Below are 14,536 nucleotides of genomic sequence, written 5' to 3' on the forward strand. Positions count from 1 at the left end.
TAGATTTGGTGTAAAAAAAATCAAGTCTTTGCAAGTAAACAGGTTCAAGTCCAATTCAAGTCCCAAGTTATTGGTGTAAAAGTCCAAGTCAAGTCTAAGTCTCTGAATATTTTTTCAAGTCAAGTCAAAAGTCTTAATATTAATGACTCGAGTCTGACTCGAGTCCAAGTCATGTGACTCGAGTCCCCACCTCTGTCACACACCAACACAACACACCAACTGTACCAAGTCAAGTATGTGAAAACGCACTTGACCAATTATGATTTTGAAATCAAATGAAACACAGTGATTGGTTTTAAATGTCATTATATTATGTCATTATTATCTATCTCATTTCTAAAAATAATTAATTATTAAGTCAAGTCGTGCCTAAACAACTGAAAAAACTATTTGATTTATTTGATCACCATCCTTACTTCCAGTACTGCTGATACCATACTATATGATCTTGATATCAAGGCTCAATTTAATAAAATATTTCGGGTGTCGATTCACAGGCCTAGATGATGGTCTGACTACATACGGGTCCTTTACGCCGTCATCGGCAGTAAGCTCTCACGTGCACGGTTCCTTTCTCAGGATCTTGTTGAAGCGAGGAAGGGTGTCTCGCGCGGATGGACCGCCAGGATCGATAAAATTAAACGTTGACAACCTGTATTTTATTCTGATAGCAAGCCACAACAATGCCGGCATACTTTCAAAGACCCGAAAATGCTCTTAAACGAGCGAACGGTAAGCTTTTTGTTAGCGATTGGTGTCCCTGAAGCCGTTAGCTGCGTCGAGGTGTCATGGCGGGAAGCGCTGAGGTAAAGTCGCGGCCCCGCGGACTCGCAGCTGCACGCGCGTGTCCGCGTGCTCGCTAGGCCGCTGTGTGTTACACATATGCACAATCCCCCTTCAATTTCAGTTTCAATTAAACTTCTAGTGAATTGAATCTAGTGAATTCACAGTGAGGGTAGCTAGGTATACTATCTAGCTACTTTGAGCTAACCTACCTAGCTGGGTTAGCGGCTAGGCTAACGCGTTATCGACACGTTACTCCCGACATTTGCTAGGTCGGTTGGTTCGCTAGCTAGCTCGCCCTGTCGTCGTGGCTACAGTGCGCCAGTCCCACCAGCACTGGCGGTCTGTTGTCGCTTAGTTTAATATATAAAGCACTATTAACATTGCGAATCACTGGTTTTGTTAGACTGAGGTGGCACATGGTCGGGTGCGGCCGCTGTTAGGCTCGTTGCAAACTAGAACGAAGCCAACGGTAACGTTAGCGTAGCTACAATGGTACTAGTAATGGTGCGGGTTTTGAGTCGAGATGCTTTCAATTGTTATTGGTCGGTCTGGTCGTTTTAAATGTAAATATGGTTGTAACTGGTTTTTTACCTTTATGTTACGTCTCCTCCTAAATGTTATCTTTCTGTTTCTCCCCCTCCCTGCGTGTGCACACGCTGCGGCTACTCGACTCTGGGTTCCTGGTGCTTTTAACACTGGGCCCCGGGGAGATGTCTGATTCTGATGTAGCTCTAGGTGATGCATTATTATGTAAAACGTTAGATTACTCAAACGCAGTCGGTTTGCAGAGTTCCTGGAGGTCGGTAAGAAGCAGCCTGCTCTGGACGTGCTGTATGATGTCATCAAGAGCAAAAAGCACCGAACATGGCAGAAGATCCACGAGCCCATCATGCTCAAGTATCTGGAGCTGTGCGTGGACCTCCGGAAGAGCCACCTGGCCAAGGAAGGACTCTACCAGTACAAAAACATTTGTCAGCAGGTCTGCCCGATCTTGCAGTTTATGCTGTAGTGTTGATGTGATATAATGTTTGATCGATTATACTGACTTATGTAATTGAGCCACATGTGTAACATGCATGTGCATTGTGTTTACATTTGGAAACCAAAATGAATAGTCCACTGGAGTGTATGTATTGATTGCAGTCCTAACACATCATTCATGTGTTAGTAGCTCTTTTTTTTGGCATGGGATGATGGGTCACATGACATGAGACCAGCGGCAGGGGTGCTGTCCTCACTCGCCCCCATCATTATTGATGCGGGTGTCTGCCTCGCAGGTGAACATCAAGTCATTGGAGGATGTGGTTCGTGCCTACCTGAAACTGGCTGAGGAAAAGACTGAGACGGCCAAGGAGGAGTCTCAGCAGATGGTGCTAGACATTGAGGACCTGGATAACATCCAGACCCCAGAGAGGTAGTGTAGAGTTAACAACACAAACTGGGCTTGGCTAAAGAAATGGAATGTTAATAAAAAAATGTCAGAGATGGCTTACTATTTGCAATAATCAGGATCATGTGCTAATGAATAGACATGACTTCAGATTTGTATATTGTCATAGCAGGCTTCTTATTGGGGTAAAACATTTACCGGCCACATTAACAACATTTGTTTATTAGAACACACTGATGTTATTCCGTCTGTTGTCATGTACAGTTTGATATTTGACTGCTCTGCTGGATATCCTCGATCCAGCAGTTGTGTAAAAACTGCTGCATACACACGTACCAGCTCAGCACCCAGCAGTGGTTCTGTGGTCAAATATTGACCAGTGAAAAAAGGGAGGGTGCGTGACAGACTGACCATGCCAACGGGTGGCTTACAGTCTGCAATTGTAGGCGACAATTGTTTGTAAGTGTAGACAGCTCTGCGTGGGCACAAACTTTAAACTTGGATTTAAAGAAGCTGCAGTGAGTGTAGTAAGTGTGTGAGGTGAAAGGGGTGATGTGTTTGCTGTGAGTGATTAGCAGTTGAGCGTTATAACCAATCCAGCCATCATGAACCACTGTACGGTCTCGTGTGTGTGGGCAGTGTTCTCCTGAGTGCGGTGAGCGGAGAGGACACGCAGGACCGTACGGACCGCCTGCTCCTCACGCCCTGGGTCAAATTCCTGTGGGAGTCGTACCGCCAGTGTCTGGATCTGCTGAGGAACAACTCCAAGGTGGAACGGCTGTACCATGACATTGCCCAGCAAGGTCAGTGCTACACCTGCCTGAAACGATGCTTCTTGATTATGGTGGGTGATGGATCGTGATTCACGCCCCTTTTCCTCTCCCAACAGCGTTCAGGTTCTGCTTGCAGTACACCCGCAAGGCGGAGTTTCGCAAGCTGTGTGATAACCTGCGCATGCACCTGGGCCAGATCCAGCGGCACCATAACCAGAGCACAGCCATCAACCTGAACAACCCGGAGAGCCAGTCCATGCACCTGGAGACGCGCCTGGTGCAGCTCGATAGTGCCATCAGCATGGAGCTGTGGCAGGTGGGTTATGGGCGTGCTGCTCCAACACTAGCTGAAAGCCCTGCTCCACGCTGGTGCTGTGAGAGGGATATGCATTTACACGTGCTACTTCACCATATGTAAGGTTGTTGATGTCCATTTGTATTTAAGTTAGTCACCTGCAGAGTATTTTTCAGTATTTTGTAGTGATGTATTGGTGTATTATACTGGAACCCAAATAGCAGATACCAACACATGGTATGTTTTGTTGATTTATGCCTGATGTTTCAGGAGGCGTTCAAGGCTGTGGAGGACATACACGGGCTGTTCGCCCTCTCCAAGAAGCCCCCCAAACCGCAGCTCATGGCCAACTACTACAACAAGGTGTCCACGGTGTTCTGGAAGTCGGGGAACGCCCTGTTCCACGCCTCCACTCTCCACCGCCTCTACCATCTCTCCAGAGAAATGAGGAAGAACCTCACCCAGGAGGAGATGCAGAGGTGAGCTTCCACGCCCAGTCTGGGTCCAGAGTGCCGAGTGGTACTTCCTGCTTGTGCTGAGCCTTGTAGCGCCATGCAGTTTAACTTTTGGGCTGGTTGAAAATCCTTCCTTATATTGATGGCGCTCAGAGAGCAAGGGGTTTTGCTCTGTTAAATCTGGAGTGTGGCCTTCAAGTCTTCAGCACAGTCACTCACGCTTTACACTTTACAGGATGTCTACCAGAGTTCTCCTGGCCACCTTGTCCATTCCCATCACCCCCGAGCGCACGGACATTGCCCGTCTACTGGACATGGACGGCATCATTGTGGAGAAGCACCGCAGGCTGGCCACACTGCTGGGCCTGCAGGCCCCGCCCACTCGCCAGAGCCTCATCAACGACATGGTAACATGGCAACAGCCAAATCAGGAAGTCACCACGTCTCTGTTCTGCAGTAGATAAAAAAGCAGAGAAGTGTTTTACAATGTGAAGAATCATCACTGGAAAAATTATTTACTTCTTTAAGTATTTTCTACATTCATTATATGAGCACTTGAATTCAGCATTAGCCCTCCTAGGTGAGGTGTGTGTGTCACGGCCACTAGCGCGTCATTGCTGTGTTGTGCAGGTGAGGTTCACCCTCCTGCAGTACGTGGTGCCTGAGGTGAAGGAGCTGTACAGCTGGCTCGAGGTGGACTTCCACCCACTCAAGCTCTGTGGTCGAGTCACCAAGGTAACCCCCCACCGCCCATGAGTTCTGTAAGGTGTGTGTGTGTGTGTGGGTCTTGGTCCAACTCCACCTGTTTGTGTTTGAGGTGCTGAACTGGGTGAAGGAGCAGGCGGAGAAGGAGGCGGATCTGCAGCAGTACGTCCCCCACCTGCAGAACAACACCATCCTCAGACTCCTGCAGCAGGTCAGGGTGCTAGTGTTACACACACACACACACGCCCCTCTGTGTACCTCAGCTACACACATGCATGCACACGCCTGTCTATGAAACTCCAGTGACATGCTGCTGGGTCCAGACTGATTCCTGCTCTTATAGTTTCATATCAATGTAACCACTGAACAATTCACAGAAGTGTACTGAGTGTTAGGGTTTAGTACGTATTAGGGTTAAGGTTGGTAGTCATTAGGGTTAGTAGTTAATGCATTAAAGCGTTAATAATAACTTGGGCTTATATTCTGTCTTGTGGAAGATGCATGTCTGCCTTTTGTAGATGTGATGTATGTAGCTGATCCTGTAGTGCTGACCGTGTGTGTGTGTGTGTGTGTGTGTGTGTGTGTGTGTGTGTGTATACGTATGTAGGTGGCTCAGATCTACCAGAGCATCGAGTTTAGTCGCCTCTCGTCACTCGTTCCGTTCGTCGACGCCTTCCAGCTGGAGCGTTCCATTGTTGACGCTGCACGCCACTGTGACCTGCAGGTGCGGGTGGAATATTGGCACATTGTTTACATTATGTTTAAATGTCGGTAGTGATTTATTCACGTTCGTTATCCACATATTGTCTTGGTGATTCAGGTGCGCATTGACCATACATCTGGCACGCTCAGCTTTGGTTCAGACCTGAACTACTCGACCAAAGAGGACTCCCCTGTAGGGCCGTTCCTGCAGAACATGCCCTCTGAGCAGATACGCAACCAGCTCACAGCCATGTCCTCCGCCATGTCCAAGGCCATCCAGATCATCAAACCCACCTCCATTTTGGTAAGAAAGCATTATTGCACTAAATGCATCTATATAGAATGTTTTAAAACACTCCCCTCCCCCACCCACGTGTCTTTGCCTCACTGTTACTGTATGTCTGCCACCTTGTAGCAAGAGCGTGAGGAGCAGAGCCTGCAGGCCATCGCCGCCTACCTGAAGAACGGCCGCAAAGAGCACCAGCGCATCCTGGCCCGCCGGCAGACCATCGAAGAACGCAAGGAGCGTCTGGAGAGTCTCAACATCCAGCGGGAGAAGGAGGAGCTAGAGCAGAGGGAGGCGGAGCTTCAGAAGGTGCGCAAGGCGGAAGAGGAGCGCCTCCGCCAGGAGGCCAAGGAGCGGGAGAAGGAACGCATCATGCAGGAGCACGAGCAGATCAAGAAGAAGACGGTGCGTGAGCGGCTTGAGCAGATCAAGAAGACAGAACTGGGTGCCAAGGCCTTCAAGGACATCGACATTGAGGTACAAAAGGATGCAGCGGAACTCTGGCTCTGTTCTGGGAAGGCACGTGAATGTGTGCAGTACTGACGTGTGTGTGTGTGTGTGTAGGATCTGGAGGAACTGGATCCTGACTTCATCATGGCTAAGCAGGTGGAGCAGCTAGAGAAGGAGAAGAAAGAGCTGCAGGAGCGCTTGAAGAACCAGGAGAAGAAGGTGGAGACCTGCAGAGACCCCCACACAGCATTACTATTACATCTGCTCGCTCTGTCCTGAGCATTTTGAACATAATCGTTAGGCAGAATTCATTGCCATCTCTCAAGCCTTCAGTGTTTGGGGAATTTAATACATATATTTTATACATTTTTATAGTTTTATAGGTTCCACATTCCAAAGCTCAGATTGTCTGCAGAGAAACTGATGGGCTTTGTTGCTCGTCAAGCTGGAGTCAGATCTTGGAATTGAATGTTGGCTGCTGTTTCAGATCGACTACTTTGAGCGGGCCAAGCGTCTGGAGGAGATCCCCCTGATAAAGACGGCCTATGAGGAGCAGCGTCTGAAGGACATGGAGCTGTGGGAGCTTCAGGAGGAGGAGAGGGTGAGAGGCGTGCCTGCCTGGCACCACGCTGTTGCCCAAGATGCTGTTTTCCAGTCTGCGTGCATCTGGTCTAGAGCTCTGACTGCCGTTTGCTTCCTTGAGAACTTTCTCAGTCAGTCAGAGCTTCTGTGTTAGTGTGTGCTAACTGGGGACAAACTACACTGATGCAGTGTAGTGTGGTAAAGAGGAAGAACTACCACACTCCACCTGTGTGACTAACACTGTTCGTGTGGTGTAGAAGCAGGTGTGCAGAACCACGACACTCCAGTGTTTACCTGTGTGACTAACACTGGGGAGGCAGCAGTGTTGGTTCTCTCAGGGTACCAGTGAGTCAAGTCTTGATTAAATGTGTTGTGCACATGTGTTCCAGATCAACAACATGAAGGTGGAGCGTGAGAGAGCCCTGGAGCACAAGAATAGGATGTGCAGGATGGTGGAGGACAAAGAGAACTTTGTGTCCAAAATAACTGCAGCTCGAAGCTTCATCTATGAGGTAAAGCCCCGCTGATGAATGCTGCTGTTGACGGGTATCTAACGTTTAGTGCAGACCCGTACGGCCTGTCCACGTGTCTGGTGGTCCGCGCATGTCAATGTTCTTTTTGTGTTTTTATTTTTATTTATTTTTTGTTCAGGAAAAACTGAAGCAGTTCCAAGAGCGCTTGGTGGAGGAGAGGAAGAAGCGTCTGGAGGAGCGTAAGAAACAGCGAAAAGAGGAGCGTAGAAATGCCTTCTACCGCCAGAGAGAGGAGGAGGCCCAGAGGATCCGCGAGGAGCAGCTGAAGAAAGGTACCACCCTCACGTTGACCTCATAACATTAACCAGGCCTACCGGTGACCTCACGTAAATGATGAGCTAATGGTAGTAATGAGAGCTTTAAAAAGGTCCTACTCACTGTGTGAGGTAAATACTGTCCCCAAGAATCTGCATGTTTACTATTATTGCTGATCTAGTTTATCAGATTTCAGGCATGATAATCTGTCACCTTTCGGCGAAATTTGAAGTTGAAAAGGGCGACCTACGCGAATCATGTAGATCCGAGATCCATCATAGAGGCCAAATTGCGTTTCAATCATACGAACGTTCTTCATTCATGTTGTGACGCTAAGCGGGACGAGAAGCAGGACCTGGTGCTATCTACACCGGGACAAGGCAGAAGAGCGTACATTAGATAGATATAGAGATGTTCAATTATTATTGTTCACTTCTTTATTGTTCGATACTTTTCAGTATTGCTTTATATATATATATATATATTAGGGGTGCAGGAAAAAATCGATTCGAGCTCGAATCTTGCTTCTAACGTTGAACGATTCAGAATCGATTCTCATTTTTTTCTAATCGATTTTTTTTCGGGTGCGTGTGTGCCTTCTCAGCCACCGTAGTGCTAGGCAAAACAAGGAAACGGCTTTGACTATGTGCTAGCATGCTAGTAACGCTACAGTGGGTTGTGTAGTGTATGGTACTTGTTGTTGCGCGCTAAAGTATGAAGTCCAAACGGCTCTGCAGTCTTTGAAAGCAACCATTTGGAAACACTTTAGATTGTACCATCAACCCGGCCCAGGTAAGAATGGGTTTGCACACGCATAAAGACGCTACAGATGATATTCGGGAGTTACAGTGATTATAACTCCTGGTAAAATAAAGTTAAAATAAAACATAAAAATAACTTAGTTCATTGAGCACTCTAGTTTTGTCCTAACTAGATATTTAGACATAATACTGCTGTAATACTGCACAATCGTGGTCAGAGGTGAACTTCGTATAGCCAGTGTGTATTTTATTTAAAATAATTAACACCCTTGAGCCAGTGTGGCTTTGGACATAGATAATGTGGTGCCGTTTGCTGTGATGGATAATTAAAGTCTAGCTCTTATTTATGCATACTAACGTAAATCAACAATATAATCTAGCGTCTTTATGCGCGGATGAACGAGGGGAGTCAGAATTCGCCACAACACAAGCCAAATGTGTCGCACGTGAAATGTTACAGGCACCGTTAAGAAACAGTTCAGTTAAATGTATTCAGTTCAGTAGATATATGCGGCTTTTAGAAAATATGGTGTATATATATTATATATATATATATAATTTTTCATCTGTGAAGTGGAAGTTCTGGCAGCTAACGTAAGCCTACCCATTTTATTAATATAACAGCACTTTTATTTTTGGAAGCACTTTCATATATTTTTTATATTTGTGATTTGTTAAGGAAAAACGTGTAATTTTGTTTCTGGAAGTGGCATGTTTTCAGAAATAGGCAGCTAGCCTAAGCCTAATTCTTGTACGAAGCAATTTGTTGTTTTTACAGAAAGAGCAGTATTTTTGTATAATAAAATTTTTGAGTAGTGGCCAGTTCTGGAAGCTAGCCTAAGCCTACCAATTTTATTTACTTTACTACAGTTTTATTAGTTGTAGTTGTGAGTGTCAGCCTCAAACAGACATGTTGTCTTGGATTTACCTTTGTGTGTTTACATTATTGCAATATGTTGATAAAACCTTTACAATTATAATATCTTTATAAATGTACTCTGCTTTCATGCCAGCAGACTGAAGTAGCTCGTTTTGAATTGAGAATCATTTTTGAATCGGAAAATAATCGTTTTTGAATCGAATCGTTGGGATCTGAAAGAATCGGGAAAAAAATCGAATCGTGACCCCAAGAATCGATTCTGAATCGAATCGTGGGATTCCCAAAGATTCGCAGCCCTAATATATATATATATATATATATATATATAAATGAGATAGATAGATATCTCACCCCCCCCCCCCCCCCCCCCCCCCCCCGTCTTCTCACCTTTTTAACCCCTGACCCATTTTCATGCCTGAGATTTGACTGAGCGATCGAGATTCTTGAGCTGTGTGCCCCTGTGTGTGTGAGCAGAGCGTGAGGAGCGTGAGCGTATTGAACAGGAGCAGCGTGAGGAGGAGGAGCGGGAATACCAGGAGCGCCTCCGCAAACTAGAGGAGCAGGAGAGGAAACAGCGGGCCAGACAGCAGGAGATTGAGGAGAGGGAACGCCGGAAAGAGGAAGAGAGGAAGGCCCCCGAGGAGAAGCATAAAGTACACACACACACACACACACACACACACACACACAAGGGTCCCATGAGGATGGATGTAGAGTGCACACATGGAGGAGTGTATATATACACACATGGAGGAGTGGGGACTTCATGAGTCTACAGGACATGTGTGTGGGGGAGGGGTTGACATTAGGGTTAGGTAACCCTAATCCATAAACATTCAGCTATCCCTAATCCCTCACCTAACCCTAATCACTAACCTACTATATAAGGTTGTTTATAAGGTGCGTCTATGCGTGTTACAGCCGGACTGGGGTGGTGAGAAGGAGGAGGGTGGCTGGAGGAGACGCGCTGATGCCGGCGAGTCAGAATGGAGACGCCCTCCTGCAGAGAAGTAAGCGTGGCGCTCACCAATCAAAGGACGGTATTATAACCTGCAGTGTTTCTCTCCTTTTGACATCTTTTGGCCACTTTTTCCAACATTGTAGTAATTGGATGATGGGACTACTTTTTTGGTTTCAGAAATTTGTAAGATTTACATTTTTGAGAGACTTGAGAAACGGGTTAAAAATAATGTAATGGATATCTGGTTTATAATGGATCCCTTCCCACACGTATCCTGTCTGCTTCCAATACTAGACTTGACCACACTCACTCTTGTCCTTCAGTCTCTGGTGTTCCAGCATCTTAGACAAGTGTTGATTCTTCTCTGCTGTGTTTCTCCTTCGTTTGTGTCTCTCAGTAGGGACTGGCGTCAGGAAGGCCGGGATGAACAGGAGCGTGAGGAGCGTGACCCTAACTTCAGAAGGGGAGGTGATGGTCCTCGCCGTGGAGGCTCTGACGACCGGGGACCTCGCCGTGGCTATGATGAAGACCGGGGTCCGCGCCGTGGAGGTGATGAAGAACGCACCCCGAGGCGAGGTTTGGATGAAGAACGCACCCCGAGGCGAGGTTTGGATGAAGAACGCACCCCGAGGCGGGGTCTGGATGAAGAACGCGGCCCGAGGCGGGGTCTGGATGAAGAACGCGGCCCGAGGCGGGGTCTGGATGAAGAACGCGGCCCGAGGCGGGGTCTGGATGAAGAACGCGGCCCGAGGCGGGGTCTGGATGAAGAACGCGGCCCGAGGCGGGGTCTGGATGAAGAACGCGGCTCGAGGCGGGGTCTGGATGAACCAAGAGGCCCTCGACGTGGAGCTGATGAGGACTGGGGTCCCAGAAGAGGAGGCGATGAAGAGAGGGGGGGTAGGAGGGGCATGGATGACTCTGGCCCACGCCATGGCGATGACGCCAAGCCTTGGAAACCTTTGGGCAGACCAGGTATGGAATTGATGATCTTATTGAGTTTTATTTGTTATTGGTTGGCCTGTAATGCTGATGTGGAGGAGTAGATTTAGATACAGTAATGTTCAAAAGTCACCCAAGAAGTGGAGAGTTTTATGTGGGCAATAAGTTTTTAAATGCAGGTTAGTGTTCACACGCGTTGAAATGCATTTAGAGACATACTTATTGGGCACATGCAGAAGGGGGCATCTAAACTGCCCTCTTGTGGTCAGTCGGAATATGACATCTGTTCTCAGTTTGACATTGAAGCATTTTGTGTGTAGGTGGATGGAGAGAAAGGGAGAAGGCCCGGGAGGAGAGCTGGGGTCCTCCCCGTGACTCTGCTGGCTGTGATGATGACGGTGACGATGAGGGAGAGCGTAGAGATCGTCGGCCTCCTAGGTACTTGAGGCGACCTTTGCTCTCAATGTCATGTGTGCTATAAGAATGCAGTGCTACAGATTAACGCTCTGACGCTGCCTCTTCTGTCTGGAGTTTTCGAGTTGGTTTGACCCTGTGTTGGCTGAGTTATCTGAATCTGTTCAGTCAGAGGATCGACTGAACTGGATCATTTATTTAGCTGAAATGTGCGTGTCCCTGCGTGCGTGTGTAGGGAGGAGGGAGGGTGGAGGAGAGGTGGTGCTGAAGAGCCCTCCAGCTGGCGTGACTCTCGCCGTGAGGACTTTGACCGCGACCGCCGTGATGTGAGGGATCGCCGAGAGGATCGTGACCGTGATCACCGTGGCACTCAAAGGGAACATGACGATGGTAACAGTAGTTTGTAACCTTGTTTGTTTATTTTTACACACACACACACACACACACACACGTTTGAAACTGAGCTGCTGCGTTTCAGGGGGTTCATGGCGACGCGGGGGGGAGGAGCGCAGAGATGAGCGAGAAGCTGTCCCTCGAGCCCGCGATGGGGACAAGAACTCCTGGCGCACCGACAAGGACAGAGACAACCCACGCCGCACCAAGAATGAGACGGATGATGACGGCTGGACTACGGTCCGCCGCTAGAGGCCACGCCTCTCTTGTGGGCGTGTAGCTCTGCTCATGGTTTTGTGATTCCTCAAGGGTTAACACTCTTAACATGCCCTTCCAAAGCAAATTGTAGATTCATAAAATCTAGCAAACACTTTTTGTTTTTGTTGCAGGGTGTGTGGGGTTCAACTTCCAGCTCAAAGCAGACTCCTCCCTTTTGTTGTGCATGCTTAGACTATTATACTGGTGTCACTCAAACCGTTTTTCTTGAACCATTGGGTGGAAGAGTGGCAAATTCTATACATGATGAAACAAACGAATTAATAAATACCTGCTATGTTGTGCTAACTTGTGCAGTGGATGTGAGTGAATTCACACCTGAGCCTCACTACTGCGTCTGCTATGGCTTTTTAGAAATATGAATACTTTATTAATAAAGTCATTTGCTCAACAAAATTCATTAGTTTGTCTTATTTTTTCCACAAGTACCGAAGTACTTTAGCTATATGAATGAAATTGCTCAAGGATACCGGTTTCTGGTAGCAGTTAATTAAACTTACTCCGCTTAGCCGCTAGGTGGCGGATGTTACCAACTAGTGTTGATACAAACGATCCTATGGCGGGACGTTAAACACAAGCACGTGGTATTTTTTAACCATGCATTTTGTTGATCAAATTGTGAAACTAATGATCTCCGTAATCGTGTGTACTCATGAATAATTATTAACGTTGAAAAATGTTAAGCCTTAAAAGGCAATGGAAGAATCTGCAGGAGTGACGGCGAAATATCCAGCGATTATACAAACGCAGAGTAAATGAAATGCAAGATAAAAACTAAATTAACAAACGACCTAAAGTTAAAACTACTGACTTTAATCAAAGAAAGTTTTGTTTTAACTCAAAATACATTTAGGCTATACAAGTTGCATCTAAATGTGGGCTTAAGGAATGTAATGATCTTGCGTCACGATGTTTTAGAGGTAAATAAACGTCATAATCAAACCTCATTTATTTTCTGCTTGTCATAATTGAATCTCATCTATATTCAGCGCGTCATAATCAAATTCTCTTATTTTGAGAGTCAATGAAATCATGTTGCGCGCGCTGTGCAATCACTTCCAGTCATTGGCATTGTAGAAGAATGTTGGAATGTTAAAACACAAGATAGAAAGTAGATTATATATTTGGGTGTATATCTATTTTTTCCAAATTCACCTAGGCTCCTTATGGTAACCACGGCACAAGACCACACGCAGGCTATTGCTCTGGTACGCCTTAATCCTCAAACCTGATCCTGAAACGTCCATTGTCCTCACTCAGATTTCCAACGTGGCTAGCGGAGGAGCTTCAGAACCAACCTCAAACAAGGGTGATCGCTTTAACGCTTAATATCGCCTTCAAAGAACTGAAAAGAACAGAATGAAACATTTTATCATTAAAGGATGTCATAGTTCATTGTTTGTTGCGTTTTAGTGGAAAATCCCTAGTTACGGCCAGTAATCCCCACAATTAGTCCCTAAATTCCCACGATAAAGGTTATGAACTCCCAAACTGGATTAAACCTCAGTGTTTGCTGAAACCTATTTTCTTTAAGTTCTTAAGCGCGTGAACTTCCTTAGCCTAAAAGAAGACCTCGTATTTGCAAACGGTGACTCTGCGACCTCCTGCCGTTTGTCATTTTAAAATATGCCCTTGCACCATTCGTCCTCTCAGTCCTATTTTATAAAAACGAAGCCATACATATGGTTAAAGCTATTTCTAACCAGCATTCCAGTGGCTAAATCATGTAAAACAAACTTGGGTTATGTTACTAAAAAATAATATGCAAAACACAAATATAAATGTTCACTTTTTTAGCGGGCGACGGGCTAAACGCTCATTTTTTATTTGCTAATTGAAAGTCAAACAATATCTGGGATCTTGGTCTAAATTTCAAATGCGTGCGTCGGTCGTACTATAAGGACGAGTTCAAAACATTTGTATTACCACTACACTGTAAAAACTTTAAACACAGGAAAATGAGCAAACTGAGTAATTTAACTAGCTCAAAAATATTCTGAAATCCCCAAACAGGAGGCTGTGAACTCACTGAGCCTCGTTAAACCGATTCTGTCTGACGGTAACACATTCTTCGTGGGCTTGAACTTTTTAAAATGAAGATTAGTAATAGATGCTCGGTCCCAGAAACAGTGGCACGTGCTGACCGTAATACCGCTGCTTTTGAGCACGTGCTGTGACAGAGGCGCGAGGTTCCACGTGTTTAAACTGTTAAAATGCTTTTTACGTTCACGGAACGACCTGACAGTCTCGCCATCCATGGCTTGAGTGTCTTTATCTCACATAATGGTTTGACTGTAGCAAAAGGCCGCTTTTATAGATTGTAGGTTAGTATATAGTATATGTGTTTAAACAATTTAAGATTCACGACATTAATATTCAGTAATCAAGTGACAAAGATATACGTCCAAGTAGGCCTTAAGGTAATCTAACCCCACGCATCCGAGCAGGAATTTCGCCGAAGAAACAAGTAAATAAGTAAATGAACAAAACTTAATTCTGGAAACTGCCTTTTTAAATTTAATTTAATAAATGTGCTAATCAATGTGTCTCCCTATCACACGCGCGTGCGCGCGCACCCCTTAAACAGACGTGAGGCTCGTGCAGCTGTTTTTCCCCAGTCGAAAAGGCCCCAATCCCACATGCCTCGAACATTTTTCTCTGATTGTAGAAAATTACATTTCCTCAAAGTCCGTACACTAA

General features: G+C 46.1%; 1 protein-coding gene across 1 annotated transcript; it reads left to right on the forward strand.

The window, feature by feature from the left end:
- Positions 1 to 554: 554 nt before the first annotated feature.
- On the forward strand, positions 555 to 12,232 carry eif3s10 (eukaryotic translation initiation factor 3, subunit 10 (theta)). Its single transcript, XM_076974130.1, has 22 exons — positions 555 to 732; positions 1,575 to 1,765; positions 2,064 to 2,200; positions 2,816 to 2,979; positions 3,066 to 3,265; positions 3,515 to 3,723; positions 3,935 to 4,106; positions 4,330 to 4,434; positions 4,517 to 4,615; positions 5,012 to 5,128; positions 5,225 to 5,410; positions 5,522 to 5,869; positions 5,957 to 6,061; positions 6,330 to 6,443; positions 6,814 to 6,936; positions 7,076 to 7,229; positions 9,328 to 9,506; positions 9,775 to 9,863; positions 10,212 to 10,786; positions 11,074 to 11,191; positions 11,403 to 11,557; positions 11,646 to 12,232. Exons 1-22 carry the CDS (start codon positions 684 to 686, stop codon positions 11,810 to 11,812), a joined length of 3,756 nt encoding a protein of 1,251 aa, XP_076830245.1. The 5' UTR covers positions 555 to 683; the 3' UTR covers positions 11,813 to 12,232.
- The last annotated feature ends 2,304 nt before the right edge of the window (positions 12,233 to 14,536 follow it).

The sequence above is a fragment of the Brachyhypopomus gauderio genome, chromosome 15, assembly GCF_052324685.1.
Source record: "Brachyhypopomus gauderio isolate BG-103 chromosome 15, BGAUD_0.2, whole genome shotgun sequence".
Classification (NCBI taxonomy): domain Eukaryota; kingdom Metazoa; phylum Chordata; class Actinopteri; order Gymnotiformes; family Hypopomidae; genus Brachyhypopomus; species Brachyhypopomus gauderio.